Below are 26,080 nucleotides of genomic sequence, written 5' to 3' on the forward strand. Positions count from 1 at the left end.
TTTTTTGTTAAGAGTGGCTGGTTTTTGTGTTAGTTGCTGTTTTTTGGTGGTGGAACTGACTGGGAAGCGCTCTAAAGGGGCGCCGCGCGTATGTCGGCGGGCGCCAGCGCAGACGGAGTCCATACTTGTATAAATTCAATAACTTGAAAATATCACAAACTTTGACATTGGGTAATCAGAGTAAAGCCAGATTTAAAGAAAAAAAAAAGGTAGGTATATCTGTTTGTCGCAAGCATGTGGTGCCGCTATAAGACCACACCTAAATCCTGATTGGATTACTGGTCTGTGATCCTAATACAATAGAAATGGGTAACATTGTTATATAAGCGGGGGTTTCTAGGATGAAATTCAAAGTCAAAGTCAAAATCATTTATTCAAAGTAGGTACATTTGTACAATTAAAAAATAGTTTTGCGTAAAAAAATACAAAAAGTTGGCTAACTTTGTAAATATTAAAAACTATAAAAATTTGAAATAGGTAGGTATTAATTCTTTTCCGAAGTAGAACGTTGCAATAAACCGTGAGAGATAACCATGTTTGTTTTTTTTTGTCACAGCTTACAAACTATTTTATAAATCGTTGTTTTTAGTACCTATTTGTTGTTTAAATATGGTTTAGGTAAATACACTTTATAATATGGTACATAACATACCGAAACATATTTCTGACTAGTTTAGTTTTTGAGATAGCTCCCGTTACAAAAATGGTGTAAAATTAACAACTGACGGGACGGGACGAGTAAATGTTAGGGTAAAAAAACATTTTTTTGTCGGCTCCAATTTCATGTAAATATATGAGCCTCCCTAAAAATAATTTAATTGAATTTCTAAAATAATTAACAATTTAATTAAAATATTTGGTTTTGGGTCAACGTTTTATACTAAATACCAAAATTGCAGGTTTGTAAGTTATTTAATCTACAAGCTAGAGAACTGTGGCACGCGACAGGCAGACGGATAGGCAGACCGACTGACAGACAGACGGACAGATAGAGGGAAGAGTGGCATTAATAGAGCTCCAATTTTATCCCTTGAGTACGGAACCCTAAAACCACAAATTAAATAAAGAAAAAAAAAGTGTTCTAACATAGGTAATTATTATTTAATTTAATATTTTATTTGGCAGTGTGGCAAATTCGCGAGGCTTTTCTTTGTGCGGCACTCGATGGCACTTGGTGTAGCTACTGCAGACTGCAGACTTTTATAGAATCATATTATGCATTTTTATCGTATGTATTTTTGCCTCGATCGAGGCCGAGGGTCGTGGCGTGTCCAATGTCTATACCGATCGCATTGTCGCACAAAGGAATCGCGACGCTGCCTTGTGTTGTGAGTCTTAGCTAATCGACTAATTTCGGTAACAAAGTACATAGTAAGGTACATACCCTACTATATGATACTTAAATTATTACATCATTTAGGTATTATCTACATCTTAATATTAATTAGTCTATATCCAATTTTTTGAAAGAGCCTTCTATGCCGCCGAAAATGTCCGTGATGGTTTTAGGTTTCCCCGGTCTTAATGACTCTACTACACGTTTCTTGTTTTCATTGACGAAGAACTCCTTATTGGATAGTAATAGGTCAATGGATTCATCTAGAATAAATAAGAAAATGTATAATTTAAACCTATAGCTTTAGTTATCTTAAATTATATCAGTCTACAATTAAGTAAGTAAACATAATTATACTATGTTACATTTTATGAAAACCTTATTTATGGTTGGGACATTATGGTATTCCGGGAAAAAGGAAGATAACGCTATATCCGAGTCGGAGACACAAACTATTTCTGTACCTACCAAATAGACGATGTCCGCGACTTCATCCACGTGGATTTAGATCTTTTAAAATCCCGTGGGAATTCTTGGATTTTTCGGGACCAAGCTCCGTTACGTTTGAAACCAGTTAAAAGGATGGGCTGCAAAATGTTAGCAGACAAACAGACAGAGACAATTGCGCATTAATAACATTAGAATAGATTAAATATTTCTTACAATCGGAATGAAATGTTTCAGTGTAATTTTAAGCAGATTTAGATTATTGTCACGTCCTAATGTTTGTAACACAAAATCTTCACATTGTACACGAGTGAGATTAATTGGTAAGTTTAAACCACGGTCCTTTCTATGAAATAATTATTTGTAACTCACTTTTAGCTTCCTTATAGGACTTAAATTTTCCCCCAGCTTCCTTCGGCAAAGCTTCAATAGGAATGATTTTTTCAATAGAACTCGCTCCGGCGCTATGGACGCAGACCATGTTCATCAACTCCTTTTTTATAAAGGACTTCAAGATCATCATCAGCCTGTCTACGAACGGTGGTGCGTTCAAAAAGTGTACACCCATTAATCTTATTAATATTGCTTCCTGTAATAAAGCAATTGAAATTAATTAATTATAACAAGGTAAAAGATTTCTGACCTTCAACCTGCACAGTGGGTGATATATCGATCTGCATATTTGGCGTCTTGTTAAAGGCCTTTGGGCTTTGACGCAGTGGGTGATTTATCAATGTATGGATGGCTAAGAGCTCGTTCACACAGGCTGCGTAGACATGGCATACCGCTTACGTGGTGTGAACGTTCGCGTAGACGTAATGCGTGCAGTTATGTCTACGGATTCACGCGCGTCACTACGCACGTGTCACGTACGTACGTGCTGCATTCGCAATGGGTGTGAATCGGCCTTAAAGTTTCCATAAAATGATCAGAAGAGATAAAATGAAGAGACTGAGCTCAGTCAGAGGCCGCGGTCGCGTATCACAGTTCATTTCTCGCAACCGAAGTGTAGTACTTTACTCGGTCATAAAACCCACATTATCCTCGAATTTTAAATAATATAAGATCTTTTGTGTCACCAACTGAAGCTTGTCATTACATGGTCATGACCATGAGCTGCTATGTACCAGGAGAGTATAAGAGCATAAGGAAGGTAGGCTCAGGCAGTATAGAAGTTTCGAAACGTCTCGAATAAAATGGCTAGTTTTATGCTCTTGTTGTACAATCTACTATTTTTTTACACGAGATCTAAAATGAAAGCGTGGCATAGGGGCGAAATACTCGTAGTATTTTACCTGCAAAAAATATATCAACTGTTGCACAGTTTGCAAATCAAGCTTGGTGATGTGTCCCAATGTGACGCCGTTCAGATCGATCAGTATCAAATATCCTGGGGCAGTGCCGTCTCTATACTGCGTCACATCCATGAGCATTAGAGCTGTTCTGAAAAATATTAGAAACAGGGATTTTATCTCTCACTGTACTTGTATTTCTCATTGGTGCTTTCAGATAATGATATATAATAATGTAATATTGAAACCCGAGCTCGGTGAAAATGCAAAGCCATTGGGTCCAGGGCCTGTTCTCTTCACCTACGCTTGTGTCGGATTGCCGTTACTTTGAACTATGAGAGTGAGGGAACAGAGAGTGCAACTCTGTCTTTTGTGTTTGTCTGAGGGGAGGCTTCTGCCGTGGCTAGTTATACCACCACATTCATTCAGCATTCTGTCGCTACAAGAGTACGGTTTACCCAAACCGTGAGGAAGGAGAAAGTTTTTATGTTAATTTACTTGAATGTAGTAGGTACAGGGCGTAATTAGAAAGCTAACAAAAATTTTGCGCTGTTACCTAACTTACAATACCTAAACACGACCCAATAGGTATCAGTAACTATTTGTCTCAAGTGTACTTGCAATTTTAGTGATTTAGTATTTTTCAAACCCGCAAGGTAGGTATAGCAAGTAAACGGTATCAATGCCACACCTACGACACAACATTGACCCCGTGATACCTATCTACGCAACATTTGTTGACCTGTATTATAATTGTCAGTCAGATGTTTTGAATTGCGAACTTTTATAAATATAGGTTTTTTAATATTTATTTCATGTTCTTTGTGTCATTAGTTTTTATTAGCGTTCTCACACCCTGTACAGACTTACGCTATCATGGCATATGTATTGTTGTAGAAGAAATGAACAATTCAAAAGCTTACCGTATAACGTCGGTAAAAACAAAGTTTTTCGTATCATGGTCCATGAGTGCGTTGTAAATGACTCTATAATTCTTGCCAATCGATGGAACTTCTAGCGGGAATGCACATCTGCGATAAAAATTAGACATGTACAGATATTTAAGTTTGTCATAATAAATATCACAGTTCTGAAAATGTGTCGGTAACGTTTTTACGGCTCAACCGTTGAGCAGATTTTGATGAACCATCGTACCTATACAGATAGCTTGTCTGGAGAAGATACTGGATACATTTTATCTCGGAAAAGCAAAAGATGTACGGAAGGATGTTTTTTTAAAAAAAACCTCACTTCACGCAGTCGCGTGCAAATGCTACATTAAAAAACAAATTTATAGGTACTCACACAACATCCAAAGTCTTGATAACAGTTTCATCGACAATTCGGTTATGGAATATATTGGTGAATAGCGTACGAAGAGTGAAATTTATGTCTAAAACTTGTTTTGCCACTGCCGAGCTTTTGAAACTGCAATAGTATGCCAGAAGCAAGTCATAATCTGAAATAAGAACAACCATATTATACGTAACTTATTGTGATAAGAAAGATCAGAGTCACTCATGGAGACAGCTATTGTTGAACTAGGTAGATATCTTCGAAGTGATCAAATAGAAAATGAGGAGATCCGTAGAAGAACCAGAGTATCTGACCTAGCTCAAAGAGTCGCACGTCCAATGGACACAAAGCTCAAGAGTACCGATGGTTGCTCGCTGGGGTTTCAAGGTGTTGTTGTAGCGACTCCGCAATCGAAACCGAAATGTTGATAGAACCGCCACTAAGTCAATGGTGATATCAAATAAATCACAGGGAGCTGCTGGACCAAAATGGTACAATACGATGGAGTGAGAAAACTGGAAGTCCCTTAAAGAGACTTATATAATAATATCCAGCAGTGTAAGATGAAAATCCATCGGTTGCAAAGACGAAGCGACGTATAAAGTGGAATCAAATCCTCATTTTGGTGGTGTCATTGTTACACTCGTTTACGCTGCTTTATTCATGCATTGACGGTTCTTCCGGTGCGGTGGAGCAAATGTTAATTACTAACCAAGTGACTCGACTGCTATTCACAAAAAATATAGGAAACTAGCTGATGCCCGCGACTTCGTTCGCGTGGATAAAGGTTTTATATAAATCCCGTAGGAACTCTTTAATTTTCCGGAATTAAAGGTAGCCTATGTTCTTTTCCATGTCAAAGGCTACATGCATGCCACATCCAAATCCAGCAATTGCGTGATTGAGTAACAAACATCCAAACATCCACATTTTCACATTTATAATATTAGTAGGATTAGGATTTAAGGTGCCCACGCACTTGAACTGAAATGCGCGTCGCGGCAGCGCCCCGCACGATATTCTCTCCAGCCGCGACGCGTGTACCGCGTAGCGCGTCACTGCCGCGCGTCGCGGCTGGAGAGAATATCGTGCGGGGCGCTGCCGCGACGCGCAGTTCAGCTGCAGTTCAGTTCGAGTGCGTGGGCACCTTTTTAGGGGTAATATGTTGTCCGCGCATTGCATAGTGCAGTGCGAATGGAACCTAATGATATAGTTAACCGATATATACCCAGGCAAGTCTATCTACCTAGTACTTCGATAAAGAATTAATATTTTCTAGATATCGATGATCTAGTAGGTGCATCGCTGCGTGCATGAACATTTTACATAGATTGTCCGTAGGACTTACCTGTAATATATTTTTCAGGTAGATGAGGCTGTGTCTTCAGCCACTGTCGTAGATCGGCGATGTCCGAGAGCTTGATTCCCGTCTTTTTACACTCTTCCTCAATTGATATCATCTCTACCATGTTTATCACGAGTGATATCTGGAATGTGAAAGCAGTAGGTTAAGTACCTTAAATTAATGGCAAATTAGTAATTACGCAAGCAAGGTCGCAAATTTTTCAGCACTGGAAATGCAGAATGATATCATCGCATTTATTTGTTGGATTAAAAATTTGAGATCAAGAAAACTCCATGAAAGTGTGAAAAATTTCACGCGAAAACTTTTCTCCTCTGCTGTACCTAATGTTTCCTGCCACGTAGGTACCTATTTATTTATAAGTAAGTAGTATTATATCTATCATTAAAAAAAACTTGTAGTGCTTATTGCGAAGATATGCACATAGTATTATAATAATTATTGTTCTCATTTGCTTATTAGGGTTCAGTAGTAAAACAAGAACCCATATATTTTCGTCCAGGCCGTCTGTCCGTCTGTCTGCGTGTCATAGACTACCTACATACAATCATTTTAAAAATAAACTGCAAGATCAGTACCTAAGGTAAAAGATACACAGAGCCATGTTTAAATTTTGAAATAAATAATTATGCAATTATTTCCTGAACACGACTCAAAAAAAAATTATGAGTTTGTTGTTAAAATTATTATGAGTTTTCTTAGACAGTTCTTGGAAAAACTACCGCCAAAGTTTTTAGCAACTTGCATGGCTACGGAACTCTACCTATACCTACGTGTTCTGTTGGGCACCTTGTTTTTATGAGTTATATATCTTACTAGCTTATGCCCACGACTATGTTCGCGTGGACTACACAAACAACCCCCTATTTTGCCCACTTTGGGGCAAAATTTTCGAAAATCCTTTCTTTGGAGATGTCTACGTCATAATTAATAGCGTAGTTTAAGCTGCGCGTTAATAATAGATCTGTCAGTCAATCAATCACCTCTTCCTTTTATAAACTTAGAAGAAGAGACTAATGAATGGGTAATAGACTAAATAACCAAAATAATTTAATGAACAAAGTTGACACAAAACACATTTTAGATTGTAAATTGGTATTAACTATCTGAACTTTAAATAATAAGAATTTTTTAACACTACCAATGAGACGAATTGAATTAGGTACCTACTTTGTAGAATATTAAGTAGGTAGGTATGATAATTTCCACCATTTTTTTAGCTGGTTGACGTAGCTTGTTTTTAAGTTATACATATATTTTACAGATCAAGTTAATTAGATACTTATATCTAATTAGTTAAGCCTCAAATCTCAATACCACAACGATTAGGAAGTCATCGTTAAAATCACAGGTAAGTACCATGTTCTATCCTCGTTCAATGAGGTTTCTAATAAAATAGTAGCACTAGTAGGTCGGTAATGGCATACCAGCAAAATAAACCGTGTTTGGTTTCGTTATCTTTGAATAACGATGCGTTGCTCCGTGTATCTACTATTAAAAACATAAGTTGAAAAATGTCACCCTGGTTTACTAATGGTCCAAATATTATAAGCCTCACAAGCAACTATGTAACTCGGTCGTGCTAAGTTTGCACCTCACTGGAAAGCGGCGACTCTCCCATTTTACATTGACGTAGGTAGCCCTAAAGTAGCCCCATTTTTCCTTGATTTTACATCACCATAGCCTAATATTTGACATTACATCGATTCAGAATCAAACAAAGAATTCCCTTACTCTAGTGTACTCTGACCTTGGTTATTTCGAAAAATCCGGCCTTTATAATGTAATGTATACAAAAAAATCGTAATGTAATTTCAGGAAGTGTAATATTTTTTTGTTTTGTTTTTTTTTTTAAAAAAAAAGAACATTAGCCATGTTAAATGACTAATATTCCCCTTTCCTCTCCAACTAAGCGTCAGGCTTGTGCTAGGAGTAGGTACGACAATAGTGCAACGGGCGGGGTTTGAACCATCGACCTTTCGGTTTTCAGTCCACTCCTTTACCAGTTGAGCTATTGAGGCTCTCACTACTAATATAGACAAGAGTCCATAATAATTCATTATTCCTTGTCTCGTTATAAAGGGATCCTCTGTGCAAAACTTCAGCTTATAGGTCTTATAAACAAACCAGCTGGTAGGAGTATAGGTACATCGCGATTCGCGACCAAAGATTAATCGTTTCGCTTGAGTGGTGAAAGTTGGCATCAAATACAGCGTTTAAAAGTCACGCGTCGTACCATCCAAAATGTATCGAAACATAAAAGTAGGGTTAAACATTTTCTCTTATTAAGACCTTTCATTAGAGATGTCCAGTTCTCTATTAATCTACCCTTATCATCATCAATTGTTAATAACTAGATACATACTTAATACCTAAGTATATTATGTTTTGTCCCATAAGTAGGTTCTTATTATGTTTAGAAATGTTTCGTGTAAAACGAACGTTTAGTTTTGTTCTGTTTTCTGAGTTAACTCACTTCTAAACCTTTTTAAGTAACTACGTCTACTGTTCGTGTTCTTATACAAAAAAAGCCTTACTCACATTTATTTATCTACTCCGAATTTGATGTTTACATAAACACTCACTATGTAAACGTCCAGTAAGAATCACAATCACAACAAAAATGAGAGATTGGACTGGTCGTATGGAGTGTTTTTGGCGGCTTACTAAAAACCGGTATAGGGGAAAAATCCAAAATCATACGCTAATAAGATTTTAGCACCAGATAAAAATATTGAGTTTAACTCAAGTAGGTAAGTGTAGAAATATATAAAGTAAACAACTAGTTTCATCATCATTAAAGCACCGCCGGCGCACTACTGAGCACAAGTCTCCTCTCAGAATGAGAAAGGTTTGATCATAGTTTACGACGCTAGTCAAGTCCGTATTAGCAGACTTCACACAATTTTGAGAACATTGTGGAGAACTCCCAGGTATGCAAAAAAAACAGACAGAATTTTATTCAAGGAACCAAAAGCTTAATTCGCTATAATCCGCCAAACCAAATAAATCTGTATGGTGCAACATGCAGCATACGACATGCACAGCCCGCCCTCCCACTGATAAACATGGAGGAAAAGCCAGCCAGCAAGCAAGCCATACGCACCACCATCACGCAGCACCAAACAAATCCCAAAACCACTCGACGCACGTTTCGCCCCGACACCGGAGCATCCTCAGGAGATGTAGACCTTGTTTTCCTAATTGCAAAGAATTTTATTCTCTAGTGGGTCAAGAATAATAATTAATTATAATAATATTATAGCAAATCAAACTTCTCGAGCTATCTGTAATATTTTCAAAAGGAGTTACAACTTTTTATATAAATGTTACAAATAATTTTGTGCTATAAATTGCATTGCTGAGATTTATTTAAAAAAGCAGAATAAAAAAGTTTATCATAGGCATATTGCTGCATTATCTTAGGCTGGGCTAGTAATCTAAGTCTTCAAATCGGTTCTAGCAACTAGGTCTTTAAGTCTTCTTGCCTCGTAAAACTGTGACATTGCTAAGTTTTATTCGAGTCTGATATATTGCTTTACGACGATTGAGTAGCAAATAGGATTATCTATACTCAGAATTCAATAAGGAAAAACCTTCTAATAACCAGATAAACCAGAAGATCTAATAAAATAATATAATCAGTCGAATAGATCACATTCACTCTTTCGTTCGCAATATTTTCAACAGACGTTCACTCGTTCATGACCGAATTACCTTCAGTTTGCAGTGACGCTCGCTCGTGCTTACTGTCTTCAGATTCAAGGTGAGTTATTAAATTATTTTATTAGGTTCGTAAAATATATCAGTTTTATTTAAACTTACTGTTTGGATTGTGTTAATGGAATTTGGAATAGGTAGTCTATTTATAGGTGAGTAATACATTTGATGTGATCTTATCTACAATTTTATGACAAGTTGCATTATTTGTGCACAGGTCTAATTGGGTAAATTCGAGTTCAAATCTTGCTATTGCACCCAGGATAGGCACATTGCCATTATCAGTTGAGTAACCGCATTGGCATTACATTTATTTCATTAAAATTTTCGGAATATAGGTATAAAGTATAAAAGTGTATAGAAACCGATATTTTTAATCTCTTTGAGACGGAAGATTTATTGCGTGATACAAATTTTTCGCGCCTTTTCCTAGATATTAAATAATATTGTTGCATAAACAGTTACGACTATGTTTTATATACCTACCTGTCCTCCGTAGTAGAGCATATTATGTATGTAAATCTAGTAATATTACAAGATTTACAAAAATCATAACCCTTCCTTTCGGCTTTGCCGTAGTCGGGTAAAAAATCATCTGTATCACTAGAATCCAGACTTCATTTTAGGCAGTTAGGTAGGTAGATAGGTATCTACAATAAAAACGCATGAGTGGATTTAGTTCAAAACCAGATGTGTAAAATGCATGTTTTTATTGAAAATGTAACTTTAATATTAATCTTAGTTATAGGTTACCCGCAGATTAATTTATTTGATTTATTCCGGGTTGATTATTTTCGTAAAAAATGGACCAGCCCTTCTATCATTATCACAGCACTAGAAAAGAAAATTAACCGCAGTTATAATAATTTGTAAATAGAAAAGCTACTTATACACTCATCATCATTAAAATATTAACGGGAAAGTAGGTAATTATTACTATCGCATCTGCAAGCATTTCAATAATAATAATTAAAAATTGATTTTTAGCTAGATTACGATCTCCTTGTAGCTCCTATTATCTATTTAATAATAGGTAGTTAGGTAGGTATCGATCCAGCTCAGTGATCGATTAAATCGATATGTATTCACTTGGTCTTTGAGTCGCAAATGTTAGGTATAAAAAATTACTATATTTTTCGGCGAAATATTTTATTCCGGTTCTTTACCAAGGCTATTTGCGGAGCAGCAAATTGATATTTTCATCTATTTAACATTTTAAGTTGGTTATTAATGACTAGTTTTTACCCGCGACTTCATCCGCATGATATTGGGGACAATGTACTCCGCAATGTCTCCCCAACTCCTCTATCTATCAGTGCAAGAATTTTCAACTTTTTTTTTGGTTCTGGAGATTACCCCCTACATATTATAAACTAATACACCAACTTTTACCTCTTTATAATGTTAGTAAAGGTAATGAGTAACTTAACCATGTTACATGGCTATGACTTAATAAAGATAATATCAGTGCGATTATGAAAGAGATACTTACAGAAGATTATACTTATTAATAAGTAAGTAGGTACCTACTACCGCCTACTACTAGGAGATTTTTAAAACAAAACATGGCTATTATTAGGTATCTTTATTTTTAACCCCCGACCCAAAAAGAGGGGTGTTATAAGATTGACGTGTGTATCTGTGGTTATCTGAAAGGTGGTTGGTTGAGGTTGATCGAGAGTGTTCTTAGCTATAATCCAAGAAAATTGGTTCAGCCGTTTGAAAGTTATCAGCTCTTTTCTAGTTATTACTGTCACCTTCACCTGTCGGGGGTGTTATAAATTTTTAATTTACACTTGTAACTCTAAACTTCCGCCGAGATTTCTGCGTGAGGTTTTTGTGATAAATATATTGAGTTTGAGCTATGGAAAATCCAATCCAAGACATGACGGAAATCTCGGCGAACAAAATTGTGATAAATACTTGTATCGAGTTTGGTATCTCTATGCCACGCGAAACGCTGACAAAGCCAACGACACCTCATTCCAAAATCTAATGAGCAATTTGGCAATTATACGGGAACCAATGAACAGTCAAACATTACAACATAAACCGCTATATAAGTAAACCAAATAAATTTTATTTTTACCCGACTGCGAAAGGGTTTTGTATGGTTATGTGTTAAGTAGGTACCTACCCATACTTTCCGGATGATTTGAAAAATCTTTCACGGCGAGTTTTCCAGGTAGAGATCATTAATCTATCTTTTTGGGTAGGTACATATCTATACTTAAATATACTTTTAAGTAGTCCACAATATACCTACCTACTTGTAGATTTGCTCAATAATATTTAGCATCATTATGCATCGGTAAAAAAATATTATTAATGCCTTGGTATATTCGGACAAAAGAAAGAAGTTCTGTAAAATAAAAAAACTATATATGCCAAAGCTTTGTTTCTTGGTACCTATGAGCCGAGAGGTGATATCGACAAAATTGAATATTATTATTTTCCTCAGGATTTATAGCACTAAAAGAATTTAGGTATTGAATTTGCATCTATTATTACGAAATGTAGGTACAATCTTGATTTGTCTTTCAGCCAACTCAGATAGAGCCGAATCCAAATACGTGTTCAGCTTTTTAAAAGGCACGCGAACAGAATATTTAGAAGAATTACCTAAAGGCACACATTTATGTTATATCTGTGCTAGGTACATAATAAACCTAGCCTATTTATATCGGTACCTCTTGTACCTCTTATATTTTATGTCTTCAAAAATGTTAGATAGTTTATAGGTGAAAATAAAAGTAATAAGTACTTAGTTGTTAACGACAGATAATACTATTTTTAACTCCCGACCCAAAAGGAGGGGTGTTATAAGTTTGACGTGTGTATCTGTGTATCTGTCTGTGGCATTGTAGCTCCTAAACTAATGAAAGGATTTTAATTTAGTTTTTTGTTTGAAAGGTGGCTTGTTCGAGAGTGTTCTTAGCTATAATCCAAGAAAATCGGTTCAGCCGTTTGAAAGTTATCCGCTCTTTTCAAGTTACTGTAACCTTCACTTGTTGGGGGTGTTATAAATTTTTAATTTACACTTGTTTTATAATAATAACACGTAAAACTTCAGCGCATGTACCTACCTATCCCACTATCGTTCTTTTGTTAGCATACATAGTAAGTAAGTATAATGTTTGTAGATATTATTGGTTCACCTTCTCCCTGGTGGTCCTTATATTATCTAGTACGCTTAACTTAATCGAACTGATAAACATCAACTAAGTCGTGCGTTTTGCGTAGCTAATATGGCATTAAGTACCTATCACTTTATTTATTTATAAAAACACCCTACCAAAATAGCATGAAAACAGGAAGCATTGGGAGGAGGTTTATAATAACTGTATTCATATGTTGTTTTTACAAAGGGTGTCATTTTGAGATATACGAAATTAGTTTGACTTTGAAGAATGATAGTAAAATTTAATATTGATTATATAACCTACTATTATGAGGAAAGGTTAGGTATAAAGTAAAATCGTGAGTAGCCTTAAAAGTTGCAAAGTCAAAAAAATTGCAAACAACGATATTTTAAACCACTATAATCTATAATAATAGGTACCTATAAGAAATTCTACTATACGCAAGGTTAGGTTTTTACACAAGAGAATCAGTCGAGGACCTACCTACCTATACTTATGTGTTCTTTATGTTCCAATATTAAGGTCATCTCGGAACGACCAAGGAACCTTCAAAATATAATAAGCCTGAGTATTAGAAAATAGATTATTAGCGATATTAAAGGTATTTTAGTATTGCCAATACCATCTAATACTTTATGTTCTCGGCAACTTTCATCTAGGCTAGGCCAAATGGGTGCGAGTCAGTTTAATAACCTTAACTTGTTTGTAACTATTAGCAAAGATCTAGATTCAGAATCATAATATACAACCTACACTTTATTATAGCGTTTAAAATCAAAAAATAATCCTTGTTAATTTTACAAAAAATAGCCTCCTTAGGAAGTAAAACCTCTGTTCCAAAAATACTGAAATACGTAGGTACCTAACCTAGGTGTTTCAGTATTTTTGGAAATACCATCTTACCATTAGGTATTTTCAAAAAATTCACTCGACGAAGCCGGGGCGTTTCAGCTAGTGGGTAATAAGTAGGTTTGTCCGTCCGTATGTATAGATAAGTTTAAATTTACTGTTTTTTGTGGTTTTGACTACGAGATGGTTACGAGCTTAGCCTACTCAACTGTGTTTGTTTGTCGACACATAATTGCTAAACTACTCATTGGCTAATAGATAATCTGAACACTTTTAATGTAAACTGAAATCAGATCTTGACTTTGAAAAGTTATATTAATAAATAATTATGGTAATTCAGAATGACTGCCGTTTTGGGTTAATTCTCTGGATCTGACATTAGACACCGTATCCGAGGTCACGCAAAATTGTGTCAAAATATCTAAACTGATATTTGATACTGTATCTATAGTAGGCTCGTGACTATTGACCGAGCGATGCAAGGTCTCCGAGTGTACTACTTCGGTGATTTTTTGCTGAAAGTTGCAAGATGGTGCGACCACACTGGGCGCCTTCATAAGCGATCTTGAAACGTACCTACTCAAAAATGCGCCCCCTTTATATAATATTTTTTGAAAAAATTCGCTTACGCTTTGCTTGCGATTATAATACGAATATATGATAACTATACACTTATAATGCTATGAAAAAAAACAGAGGTCTAAGTTATGAAGGTACCTATAATATTATGGAAGTGCAAAAAAATGTAAAAAAAATTGGTGGCCTGGGAAGCGCCAAAATGGAATCTCGAAAGAAACTGACCCGAGAAGGCCCTTGATTTTGGTATGATAGTAAATAATGTACCAAATATTTTTTTTTTATTGAAGATGTTGTATATCTAACAATGCTGCGTGCATTAGTTCAAATACAAGGCCACCAATAAAACAATCTTTCATAGTTCAAATAGTGATGTGAAAATGTGTTGTGAGCCATGACGTTGAGTAATGCGTGAAGCAATGTTGTGGCGCAACACTACTCGTATACATTGTGATGTGCACTTTCATTTGATTTTACATGATCTAGATTTTCAGCAGAAAAGTTTATTCTGTTTACAATCGAATCAAGTAACTAGGTAACATACCGCATTCTGCCCTAAGTGCTTAGCGCATACCACTCCGGTGCTTTTCATTTATGTATTAGGAATTAGGATTCCGTACCTCAAAAAGAAAAACGGAACCCTTATAGGATCACTTTGTTGTCTGTCTGTCTGTCCATTCGTCCGTCTGTCGTATCTGCCAAGAAAACCTATAATACATATATAATATACTTCCCGGATCCCGTTGATCGGTAGGTAAGTAGATCTTATAGCACAAGTAAAGGAAAAAAATCCGAAAACTATATCGATATTTATGTTATATTATAGTAATATATAAAATCATATTGGATGATGCCCGCGACTTTATCTGCGTGGGTATAGATTTTCAAAAGTCCCCCGCCGGGGACGACATTCTGGAATAAAACGTAGCTTATGTATGTTACGCCGATGTTTCACAACTAGTCAAATCAGTATCTTTTATGAAACGTAAACACACGCGCTGAGTATGCGAGCCTCTATGAAACACTGGCATGTGACGTCACAATGATTTGACGAGCTTTTTTTTAGTTTAATCGATATTTTAGAATGGTTGTTACACTTAAAACTAACAAAAGAGGTGGATTTTACGTGTTTCGGAAGACCCTCATTTAATAATTCCTAAGAAATAATTTATTTTTGACATAAGCAAATACCGTATACAGAGTGCACCTAAGCTACGAGTAACGAGACTAATCTCCATTCTGAATAGCCTAATCAGTTTAGTCATTGTGGTTTGCAGGAAAACATCCAAACTTTCATATTTAAATAAATAATTTAAGGATGTTTTGTGTATAGTAGAGTAGGTTCAGTAGTAGGTGTAGTATAAGCATTTGGATGTGCGGAATTATACTTCTTATTTGGCATGGTCTCATTGTTAAGTTGGGCCATCTTTGCTTGTGAAGGACAAATACCTAGTTAAGTTCTGAAGGGGATCATAGTTAAGCGCCAACTTAGCAAACAAATGATTCATCACATTTCTAGTAGGCGGCAAAGTAACATCTTCCGTAAATAAGCAGCCTTATGACGGTATTTGACTATGTAAACAAATCGTACCAACACTGTCCAACATGCTTGATAATTACATGAGAATTTTTCATTGAACAGAACAATTACGCGCCTTTTTTATACTAAAGTTACAAAAATAGTGGAAAACCATGGTATCATATGAGATTATGCATGGAATTATACCCAATTCCAATGTGAATGAAAGTCACAAACGTCTGCATCTAGTACCTATTATACATAATATAAATTAGTGTATATTTTAATGGATTTTTAGAAACCAATCATATTCCTAAATCTTTTAATGTGTTTTATCTTTGATCGTGTTGCAGTAAAATGTGTAAGTTAAAATCTATACCAATTAATCTATACTTACTCGACAATGAGATCAAAAGAGTTTAAATGTAAGTAATGTAGTCTATAAATGTAAGTAGGTACCTATATAAAAGGTTGAACCATTACAAAACAAAACCTGCGAAATCAAGGCATTGAGATAGTGATGCTGATTCTGATGTATATTTCTGAATATGAGTAGCTCGGTGTGAATTGATTTTGTGCGAGTCCTATGTAATTTTCAAATAAGTATTTGTCAATCAATGGGCAATGAAACTGCCAAACATTGAAATATACCAGATGGCACAAATTATACACGACTTGTCGCGGTGGGCGGAATAATAGGTGTCGAACTCCTTCGTGTACCCACTAGTCTTTAGGTACTAAATTATACGATGATTAATCTGAATATGACAAAGGCATAGATAGCACTGTTTTTTAAAATGATCTATCTATTAAATAATAGAAGTTTGTAATTCATATTGTAGTTATTTTATCCATTTTTACTCAACATTCTTGATTTGCAACATTTTGAACCAGAATATAAAATAGATACCTTTCTACGTAAGACTTTTCTTTTATGGCCTATGGCATGTATTTTCAAAAACAGCTAAGAGTTACATAATATTCATTTGATTTTTGGGGTTTTCTCCTCTCCTATATACTTAATTACATTTGAAAACATTGCTTTTTGCATTATTTTCAAATAGGAGATTTAATGTTGAAACAATGCGTCTCAAACGCTACGCTATATTAGCAACGTATACCTGTATGAATAATTATGATATTGAGAATTCATTCACAGGCAGTTTCATTGCAGTATTAGACAGTATAAGTACAACAGCAATTGGAAACCCCAAGGCAACATTTCTAAATAAATTGTAACTTTATTTTTACGCAACTTGTAATATCTATAGTCGCTTATATCCGTTAGGGACGCATGTTGAAAGTGCCGCGAAAGGCTAAACGCATTTTTCAATTGTCAGAATCAAGAGTTGCAGTCGGTCTCTTTAGTGATTGATTGGTCAATTCGGTCGTATCTAAAAAAGCTGACAGCGACGTCAGCAGATGTATAGTCGCTGATGTGACCGTACCACTATTCACGCATTTCTACAATGCGCCCGATGCGGCGGACGTTACCTACCTGTATTTTCCGTACTGAAAAACTCACTTTTTGCGGCCATAATGACTCTTACGCCTTTTGACGACTATTAGGTACGTCTTTGGACGATATTTTATAGAATGTATTGATATTATTAGCTCTAGATGATACAACAATCTTTATTTCATCATCAGTAGAGTCTTTGTAATCTTTGTTTGTTTTGTTACTCAATTAGAGCAATGCTCGAAGTAGGTTTTGTCGTTCTTTATCGAGTCGTTTATAGACAAGTAAGCTTTCTGTTACACTTTCAAATTTTCATTTCATAAATGTTATTTGAAATGATCAAAAAATTCAATACCTGAAAATATAAGATATCACAGACTCTGATATAATATGGAGAGTGTATGAGTTTGATGGTTTTCGTTAAAAATCATGAAGAATAAGAAGAAATAGTTGCGTTCATAGTTGGTATCTTGTACCTTATATACTAGGTCTGTGTCTTGTACAAGAAATGACTGGTTATTTGGTTGTTCTTATACCTACCATGACATTTAGTTATATTGTAAACGCTTGACTCGTAGGTAAATTCGTACTTACTACCTTCATCACTCACTCACCTAAGTAAATGGATACAGTCTGATGCTAGTGCGATGACTCAGGTTGTTCACTCTGATTTAAGTATAGCAGCATATTTAACTTAAAGAAGTACTTAATTGAAGTTTCCTGAAATGCCACTTATCAGGGTTCCGTATTTTAATTAATTAATTACTGACTCAATGAAATATAATTAACAAATAGAACATTGACTGGCTCGTACGTCCAGACTCTATAATTAAATATCTCCTATAATGCTCCTATAGTGATTAACAATTATTATTTAAGTTCGAAACCACAGGCTACGGCACTACAGGTTCGAACGCTGCGCATACTGTACCCTGAAAAAACTCTAATGCCTAGGCCATAGGGGCTCTAAGAACCAAGAAAATTGTGATTTTTTCATTTTATTTATTCAGATAAATCAATACAGATCATCATTTCGTCAATAAGCTATCGATTGTATTATTGTTTCTAACAAGTATCTGGTAGTAGGTATGTTTCGATATAGTAAAGGTCATTTGGAGGTAACTCGCGCTAATTCAACTAAAGTGCATTCAAAAAGCTGTGTTACCTCATTCCTTTCTGATAAGGTAAGGTATTAAATGGTATTAATTCCCCCCGCAGGTAGCTACCTACTTAGGTTTTAGGAATTCTGCGGCATGAGATTAGTCTGGAAGTCCCACACTTATGTTTAATCCAGATATAGAGCTCATTCCTTGATAAGAATATACGAGTTGGTGTATTAATAACTTACAAAGTACAAAATATGTTTGCTTAAATTACTTACATTTTTAACCCCCGACCCCAAAAAGAGGGGTGTTATAAGTTTGACTTGTATATCTGTGTATCTGTCTGTGGCATCGTAGCCTATAAACTAATGAACTGATTTTAATTTAGGTTTTTTGTTTGAAAGGTGGCTTGATCGAGAGTGTTCTTAGCTATAATCCAAGAAAATCGGTTTGAAAGTTGTTAGCTCTTTTCTAAGTAGTTACTGTAACCTTCACTGGTACCTCTAAAAGTACCAACCTACTTCTGATAAGACGAAATATTAGTCGACTAGCGTTTACCCGCGACTTCGTCCACTGGATACGATTTACAGCCTCTAGCACTCGGGGATAAGGTAACTATTTATTACTCAAAGATTTTTTGAATCAGGTCATTAGTTTCGGAGATTACCCCCCAACATTCAAACGAACAAATCTCTACAAATAATGCAGATATGCAGCTAAAACACTATAGACTATTGTCCTTCCTTCTTGGCGCCATACTCTGATAAAAAGTGGAGCAATTCGTAACCGAATCCACTCGATGTCGGTCAAGAGTAGCCGAGGAAAGTGACAGTGGCCGGTCAAGGTGATCACTACCAGATCTGTTATGTCAAATTGCATATACTTTCGCACTTTGGAAATTTAAATGGTAGACACCTATTTGCGCGGGTGTATCATTGCTTCATTGACTAGTTATGATCAAATATATGATTAAATATTTTGAACACTTCATGATGAAAAACAAATTCCGCTCTTTTTGGATATCCAGCCTACCGCAGAAACTATTTTTTTTTTTGTTATCAAAAAAACCTAAATTGGAGAATCCACGTTTGAGTGGTTAGCACAACGCGTCCTGAACTGAACAGTTCTTCTCAGTTTGGAGTTTGAGCCTTTTTCTATACCTACCTACCTACAAATAGTTATAGTACCTTTGTAAAAATTTGTAAACGCTCAACTGTTTTGTAGTACTTAGTATAAAGGAGCTTTAGCTTACTGCTACAAAAAATATTAGGAAGATCATGAAATCAATGCAATAGTTTTGCCGAACACTATTTAAATGTTCCAATTAGTGGCGTGCACAGGTTTAAAGCCAGGGTAAGCATTAAGGTATGAACTTATTTTCTGGCAGGTCATAATAGAAAATAAGTGTTGATTTACTACAACTTGGGTAGGCAGTACTTTTATAATTCTATGAGCTGCACGCCACTGGTTCCAATAGATACCTACAAGAGCTCTAGCCATGAAAAAACAAATAGCTATTGATGCACAATAAACAAAAGACCAACTGATTAATATCACATAATTATACAAAAATAATTTAAATCGTGATTCTTATGTGGCGTCGCAAACAAACAGAATAATATTATGATGTCAGCATGAGGCAAAACCGGCCATAAATAAATCCGATAAACGGACACGGATGCGCAATTTTATGTTTACGTAAATAGTATGGAATAATAAAATAATATACGATAGAAATTCCCAAAGACATAAATCCCGTATGGAGTAGGTATATACCTACCTATAGTGAAATTTGTATATACGTAGGTATATACAAATTAATCTAGTAACTTTATAGCTTATTGTTGGAGAGGAAAGAGTAACATTATAGTTATGTTTACATAACTATAATACAAAAAGATAGGAACAACTATATTATATAAAATAATGTAGACACTAGACAGATATAATAAATAATGAGCTAGAAAAGCGAAACACTACAAAAGTCTGTATAGTAATATTTTTTAATTGGTGCCTTAAAATAAAATTACGAAATGTATTTTTAGTGGGGAAAAATTCTAACATGTTATCAGCAGTTATAGTAGTACTAAGGAACAATAGTTTACAAAATGATAGAACAGAATCGAACTATTATAAAGAATAGGAAAATGAAGGTTCCCGTACATAAAATAATTACGTAAAAAACGTTGCAACATGTTATAGTATAGCTTCTAGATTGAGGGATTAAATCAAACAGGTACTTACATAATGTGAAATTGGGCCTTATAGTATTAATAAAAGTATCATTAGTAAAAACAACTAAAACAATGAAAATAATTGTAAAAAAAATTACAAATTTCTTTGCCCTAAGAGCCCTTTCACACTAGAGTTTATTCAGCGTCGACGAAGGTATGCGCAGCGTTCGAAGTTTCGAACCCATAGTGGCTTCGAACTTAATAATATATTATTATAGAGTCAAAACGTGCGAGTCGATGTTCTATTTGACTCATTTGATTGAGTCAGTTATTCCTGCTCTTTTCTTTTTGTCACAACCAACTCTATTAAATCAAATCAAATCAAACAAAAACTTAACACCGAATAGGCGATAGAAGCTTATTGGATCCAAGCATACTTATTGGATTCCTGCACATTACATTAAAATATTTAAATAGTATACGTTAACGTCCGTTAAATTTTATTGCATCTACAACATTTTGATGTAGATCCGGAGATAAACTAGCAATTACTTTATAGTCGTGAACTTATGTTTGAACCTATTGATTACTATAAATCAAGTGTGACCATGAATACCTACAGAATAGCAGAGACTCCGACGCATATGCTAAGCTATAACACTTATGTACTTTAAATAAATAGAAAAGCTGAATAAACAAACCGGTCAAGTGCGAGTCAGACTCGCGCACCGAGGGTTCCGGGTAATTTTGCACGATAAATCAAAAACTAGTAGGCATAAAAATAAATAAAAATCTGTTTTAGAATATACAGGTAAAGAAAGCCCTTTCATATAATACTCCACTTGGTATAGTTATCTTACTTTGAAAATTGAAACACATTTTAATTTTTTTTAAATGATATAACCACAAATTCGCAGTTTTCGGATTTATTCCTTTACTTGTGCTACAAGACCTATCTACCTGCCAAATTTTATGATTCTAGGTCAACGGGAAGTACCCTATAAGTTTTCTTGACAGACACGACTGACGGACGGACGGACAGATAGACAAACAGACAGACAACAAAGTGATCCTATAAAGATTCCGTTTTTCCTTTTGTACGGTACGGAACCCTAAAAACCGGTCAAGTGTAAGTCTGACTCGCACACGAAGGATCTATATTCTATACCATCGTACAAGATATACCTAACACTTACTAGAATAAGTGCTTTACTAAAATTGACTTGACAGACACGAGAGACAGACAGACAGACAACAAAATGTTCCTATAAGGTTATTTTTCCTTTTGAGGTACAGAATCCTATGTTTCCCAGGGACGGACATAGTCTAGTTTTTGTCCGAAAAATTAAAGAGTTCCCACGGGATTTTTTAAAAACCTAAGTCCTAAGTAGTAAGTAATTTAAAGGATTATTATAAATTACGCCCAAGCAAAATCGGGACGATTCAGCTAGTTTTACTGTATAGTTATGATACAAGTGACGTTTCCAGAGGATGGCTATTGGTGTGTTTGTGTACAATTAAGAAAAAGAAGTATTTTTAGCGATTCCAGTATTATTAAAAATAATACCTAATTAGGTATCTTATTTTTGTCTTATTTCCCTATGCCGTCAAAAAGCATGCACATAGTGCGTGTGACGCAACCGACCGTAAAGGTCGTGCGAACAAGTTTGAAGCACCATCTACATTCCTTTGATCTTGCTTAATGAGGCAACTTATAACATCTTTTATTATTAAATTAGGTTTATTTTTAATGATTTGTGATGTTTGTCTGCACACTACACCAGTAAAACATTGTAGGACATCTTACAAATATAGATGAAAATCATGTAATATTATATACATATTATATTATAGGTATAATTAAATACATAGTTGCCCTATATCCAGTTTGAAGACAACCTTGTATCTAGCAAGAAACAGTTAAAAATTATTTTGCTATAATCCGCCAACAGGATAAATCTGTATGGTCAAACATGCAGTTACAAGCTAAGCACCGCTTACCTCCCCAACCAAGCAATAAAGCCAAGTTCCCAAGCAAGCACTGCCACCACCATTCACATGCAACACCACACAAGACTTTTCCACTACTCTCGACGCACGTTTCACCCCGACACCGGAGCATCCTCAGGAGATGCTGTATTGTCAAGTACAGAGCTTGACAATACAGCATTGTAAAGTCGAAATCTCCTGAGGATGCTCCTAGGTAAAAACAAGTAAATAGGTAGTTACTAAACTTTACAGTTTTATTTTACCCACAATATCAACAGAATAATCAACGGATCCATATAATTTACTCACTATATCAAATCTACCGAAATTCGTTATTTTTGAAACAATCAGATACCTAAGGACAAAGAAACGAGTAAATATAACTAATTATTTCGTATGAAATGTATTAACTGAAAAAAATAAATAATAAATAATAAAATGAAGATACAGCCTAGACAGAGATTGCCTATCCATTCACGTTAAAGTTCCTTGGAAAAACGGAATTCGAAACGGTATTCCAAATCTTAGCGATGCTTAATTATAGAAACGAGGAAGTAAAGTACCTACGCATCCGTGAAATGTTTAGCCATGTAATGTTTCATATATTATATTCCCTTTTCCAGATGCTGGTTACAGTGCTGCTCGTCATATCGAGCGTGGCGCTCTCCAGCTGCGATGTCGCCCACCTGGAGGAGATAACCACGGAGCCTCCGCCGCCAAGGCCATACGCCTTCTCCTATACTGCTGGCAGATTTCCTGGCCACACAGACAGACAGCACGCGGAGGTTAGCGATGGCAGTGGAGTTGTCAGAGGTACGTACAATTTTATCAAAGCAGAGGAACTATTTATACCCGCAATCGTTTCTTCAATATAATTATTTCCAATTATAACGCGTACTTATGTATATACTTGGACTGTACTCACATACCAGTAAATCTAGTTAACAGGAGGACGTCATGGTGGCAAGTCACCCTTGCCATTGAATGGCCAAAAGGCCATGAGTGTACTAAATTATTATCCTCTGAGATATATATGTTAATAGAGCTTTGGGTACAGTTCTTGGATGAACTGTGTTTAAATCATCCAAGGTACAGACTGTATGTTGTGCATAAATACAACAACCGATCAAATCGATAGTAAATCCGAGGCGTTGATGATGATTCTAGCTCGCTTTTTGTTGAACGTACCTGTCTTACCAATTTATTGAGGTACGATATAAAAGACTTGAAGTTGAAATATCCCACTTAGTTATCTCATTTAACTTTAAAATCTAGATTTTTTTGTTAATCTAGATTGCTTTAATTACATCAAAGTATTCCTTAACATCTCATTGTATCAATTTCAGGAACTTTCTCCTACGTAGACCCTCGTCATAAAGTTCGCACGGTTGATTACGTGGCTGACAAGGATGGCTTCCACCCGATCCTCAGCGATGTGCCCCCTGAACACCCGACGGACTCTGAGTCAGTGGCTAGAGCCAAGGACAGACACTTCCAACTCTACGCCAAGATTGCTGAGGACCATGCCCAGCACCCTTTTCCTGACGGTGAGAATTTATTATGCTTTACTATAGCTCAAAACCTCAACGTGTTAGGGAGGGAAGGGTCTTACGATATAGATCGTAAAACTGTGATAAGACCCTTCCCCTTCGCAATACAAGACTTACTTATATTCCATCGGTGTCTTGCTGGTCAACCTATTCTTATCGTATGCTTTGTCGGAAAAGATGGCGGTGGAATGTCGAGTCGCACAGCATTGCGCTGGGTCAAGTTCCTAGTATATTTAAATGCAGATTTTATTGCTTGATTAGGAATTTTTCGTAATCCGGCAAAAATTACTATGCAAGAAGTAAGGACTCTGCACTCTGCAGTGTACATATGCGTTAAAGAGAATGTATGCATCTGGCAAAGCTAAGCCCGAAAAAACAATCAAAATAAACATGGAGCTTCTCAAGTGGCGCATATTTCTATATTTTTTTGATAATTCTAGCTATGATAATTTTCTCGTTCAGTCGTTGTAATATGCAACTTTCCTTAGCTCTCCTATTCTTACTTCTCTATAAATTCTTCCATTCCTAATCCTTTCCATTTATGTAATTATTCCTTATTGATAGTTTTTATTTTCATTTTTTCAGTTTATTTGTTGTACCTTTGAAATGTAGAGTAGTTTAGAGCCGTAGAATGGAAACACATTCTTTATTCATTTTACTAAAGCATTTTCATCGTTCAATTCACAGAAAATTTAGTACCGAGGCAGTCGGAAGCAGTAAAAGCTGCAGCGGCGAAACACGCGCAACTATTCAAAGTGATAGCTGAACAACACGCGAGGATCGCCGCCGAGCGAGAGCTGCTGCAACAGGAGGAAGAGGAAAAGCTACATCTTCAGGAACTGCAGGAACTTGGACACGAACAATAATTGTTGACGTTGAACTTTTAGGCGCAACGCATACTGGCTGAGCGGAGTGGGGCCGAAGCGCTGTGTCTTGATAACAACTCAAACTCACTCGTGTTTTGCTATCTTCGCGGAAGATCAGCGTTGTGTCCTACCAGATACAGCATACGCTGAGTGAATACCATTCTGGGTAGTCAATCAGTAATCTCAAGTAGTCATTTAAATAAGTAGCTAGTTAAATATTACTAAACAATGAAACAAATTTTATTTAAGCCAACCAGTTCTAATCTAATTTAAATCTGTAACCCTGAGTTTCAAACTAGGAGGCAAAAAAGTGGACCTTGAATATATTTTATTTATTTAATGTTTGTACCCCAAATAAACCTTTCTTCTTTTTTTCAAACTAAACTTTATTTTCATTAATATTACAGCGGTGTGCCAAAGTGCGCTGCAGGTCGTCCCTGTTCTGCTTTTAGCATACCACTTTCAACCGCAAATTAAAGCACTTAAAGCTGAGTTTAGGTTGTTATCAGAAAGACTCGGCTCGACTCCACTCCGTCTGTATGCGTTGATCCTGGCCGGCGGAATTGACAGGACGGCATGGCAAGAGATTTTTAGGGCATACTTCCAAATAAGAATAAACCGATCAAGACAAATTAACAAAGAAACAACGTGGATAGGTACGGCATCTATTTTTTTGAGATGCACTTAGATTAAGGATTCCAAGATTCTAAAGACCAATCCAAAGGAAAGGAGAAAGAATTCATCAGTAGCGTTTGGGCTACCTCTACAAGCTTTGTCTTTTCATGCCTCTGAGAATTTCTACCATGCCTGCAGGATACCGAAGGACGCTATGCACGCTTACGACTATGAATCGTATTGATTGCCATGCTGTCTCGCCAGCGGCCTACCAGCCAGTGACCTACCTAAGTACATATTATATTGTAAAATGCATAGTCCTTAAATAATATCCTTCTGTTTATTGGCGATACAAAGGTCATAGGGAATTATATCAGTTATGAAACCATTAGTATCGCTGCGCCTATGTAGGTAGGTACTAGGTACATCATAATATTTTGTTTTTTATAATGCATGGACAATAAGATCCAAAATTTTTAGGTAGTAGATTCTAGTACTTACCTAGATTGTAAATTACGGTGAATAGCAGTAAAACGTGATAATCGAGATAGTAAACTAAGAATGTTATATTTTTAAAAGGAAATGGTAAAGATTACCTAAATATCTATTTATACTTAATTTATCTGTGTTTGTAAATAATAATTTGATAAATATTTTAATAAACTAATACTTAATAAATAATATGTATTCCAGTTCACGATTCCTATTATCTACGTATAATTAACAATATTTTTATGCGAGAACTTTGTCTCCGTTCTATGATCTTGATCACTTTAGTACATT

The 26,080-nt window shown here is 35.6% G+C and overlaps 2 protein-coding genes across 2 annotated transcripts; one reads left to right on the plus strand and one right to left on the minus strand.

Moving 5' to 3' along the window:
• Positions 1–860: 860 nt before the first annotated feature.
• LOC123871121 lies at positions 861–8,400 on the minus strand. The gene is made up of 7 exons (XM_045914723.1): positions 8,276–8,400; positions 5,720–5,858; positions 4,381–4,534; positions 3,999–4,106; positions 3,079–3,226; positions 2,156–2,372; positions 861–1,599 (listed from the first exon to the last, which is right to left on the minus strand). The coding sequence occupies exons 2-7, from the start codon at positions 5,838–5,840 to the stop codon at positions 1,445–1,447; spliced, it is 903 nt and encodes a 300-aa protein (XP_045770679.1). The 5' UTR covers positions 5,841–5,858; positions 8,276–8,400; the 3' UTR covers positions 861–1,444.
• Positions 8,401–9,324: 924 nt separating this feature from the next.
• LOC123871124 (cuticle protein 16.8) lies at positions 9,325–25,869 on the plus strand. Its single transcript, XM_045914730.1, has 4 exons — positions 9,325–9,500; positions 22,890–23,079; positions 23,613–23,813; positions 24,504–25,869. The coding sequence occupies exons 2-4, from the start codon at positions 22,890–22,892 to the stop codon at positions 24,680–24,682; spliced, it is 570 nt and encodes a 189-aa protein (XP_045770686.1). The 5' UTR covers positions 9,325–9,500; the 3' UTR covers positions 24,683–25,869.
• Positions 25,870–26,080: the final 211 nt, after the last annotated feature.

The sequence above is a fragment of the Maniola jurtina genome, chromosome 13 (assembly GCF_905333055.1).
Source record: "Maniola jurtina chromosome 13, ilManJurt1.1, whole genome shotgun sequence".
Taxonomy (NCBI): domain Eukaryota; kingdom Metazoa; phylum Arthropoda; class Insecta; order Lepidoptera; family Nymphalidae; genus Maniola; species Maniola jurtina.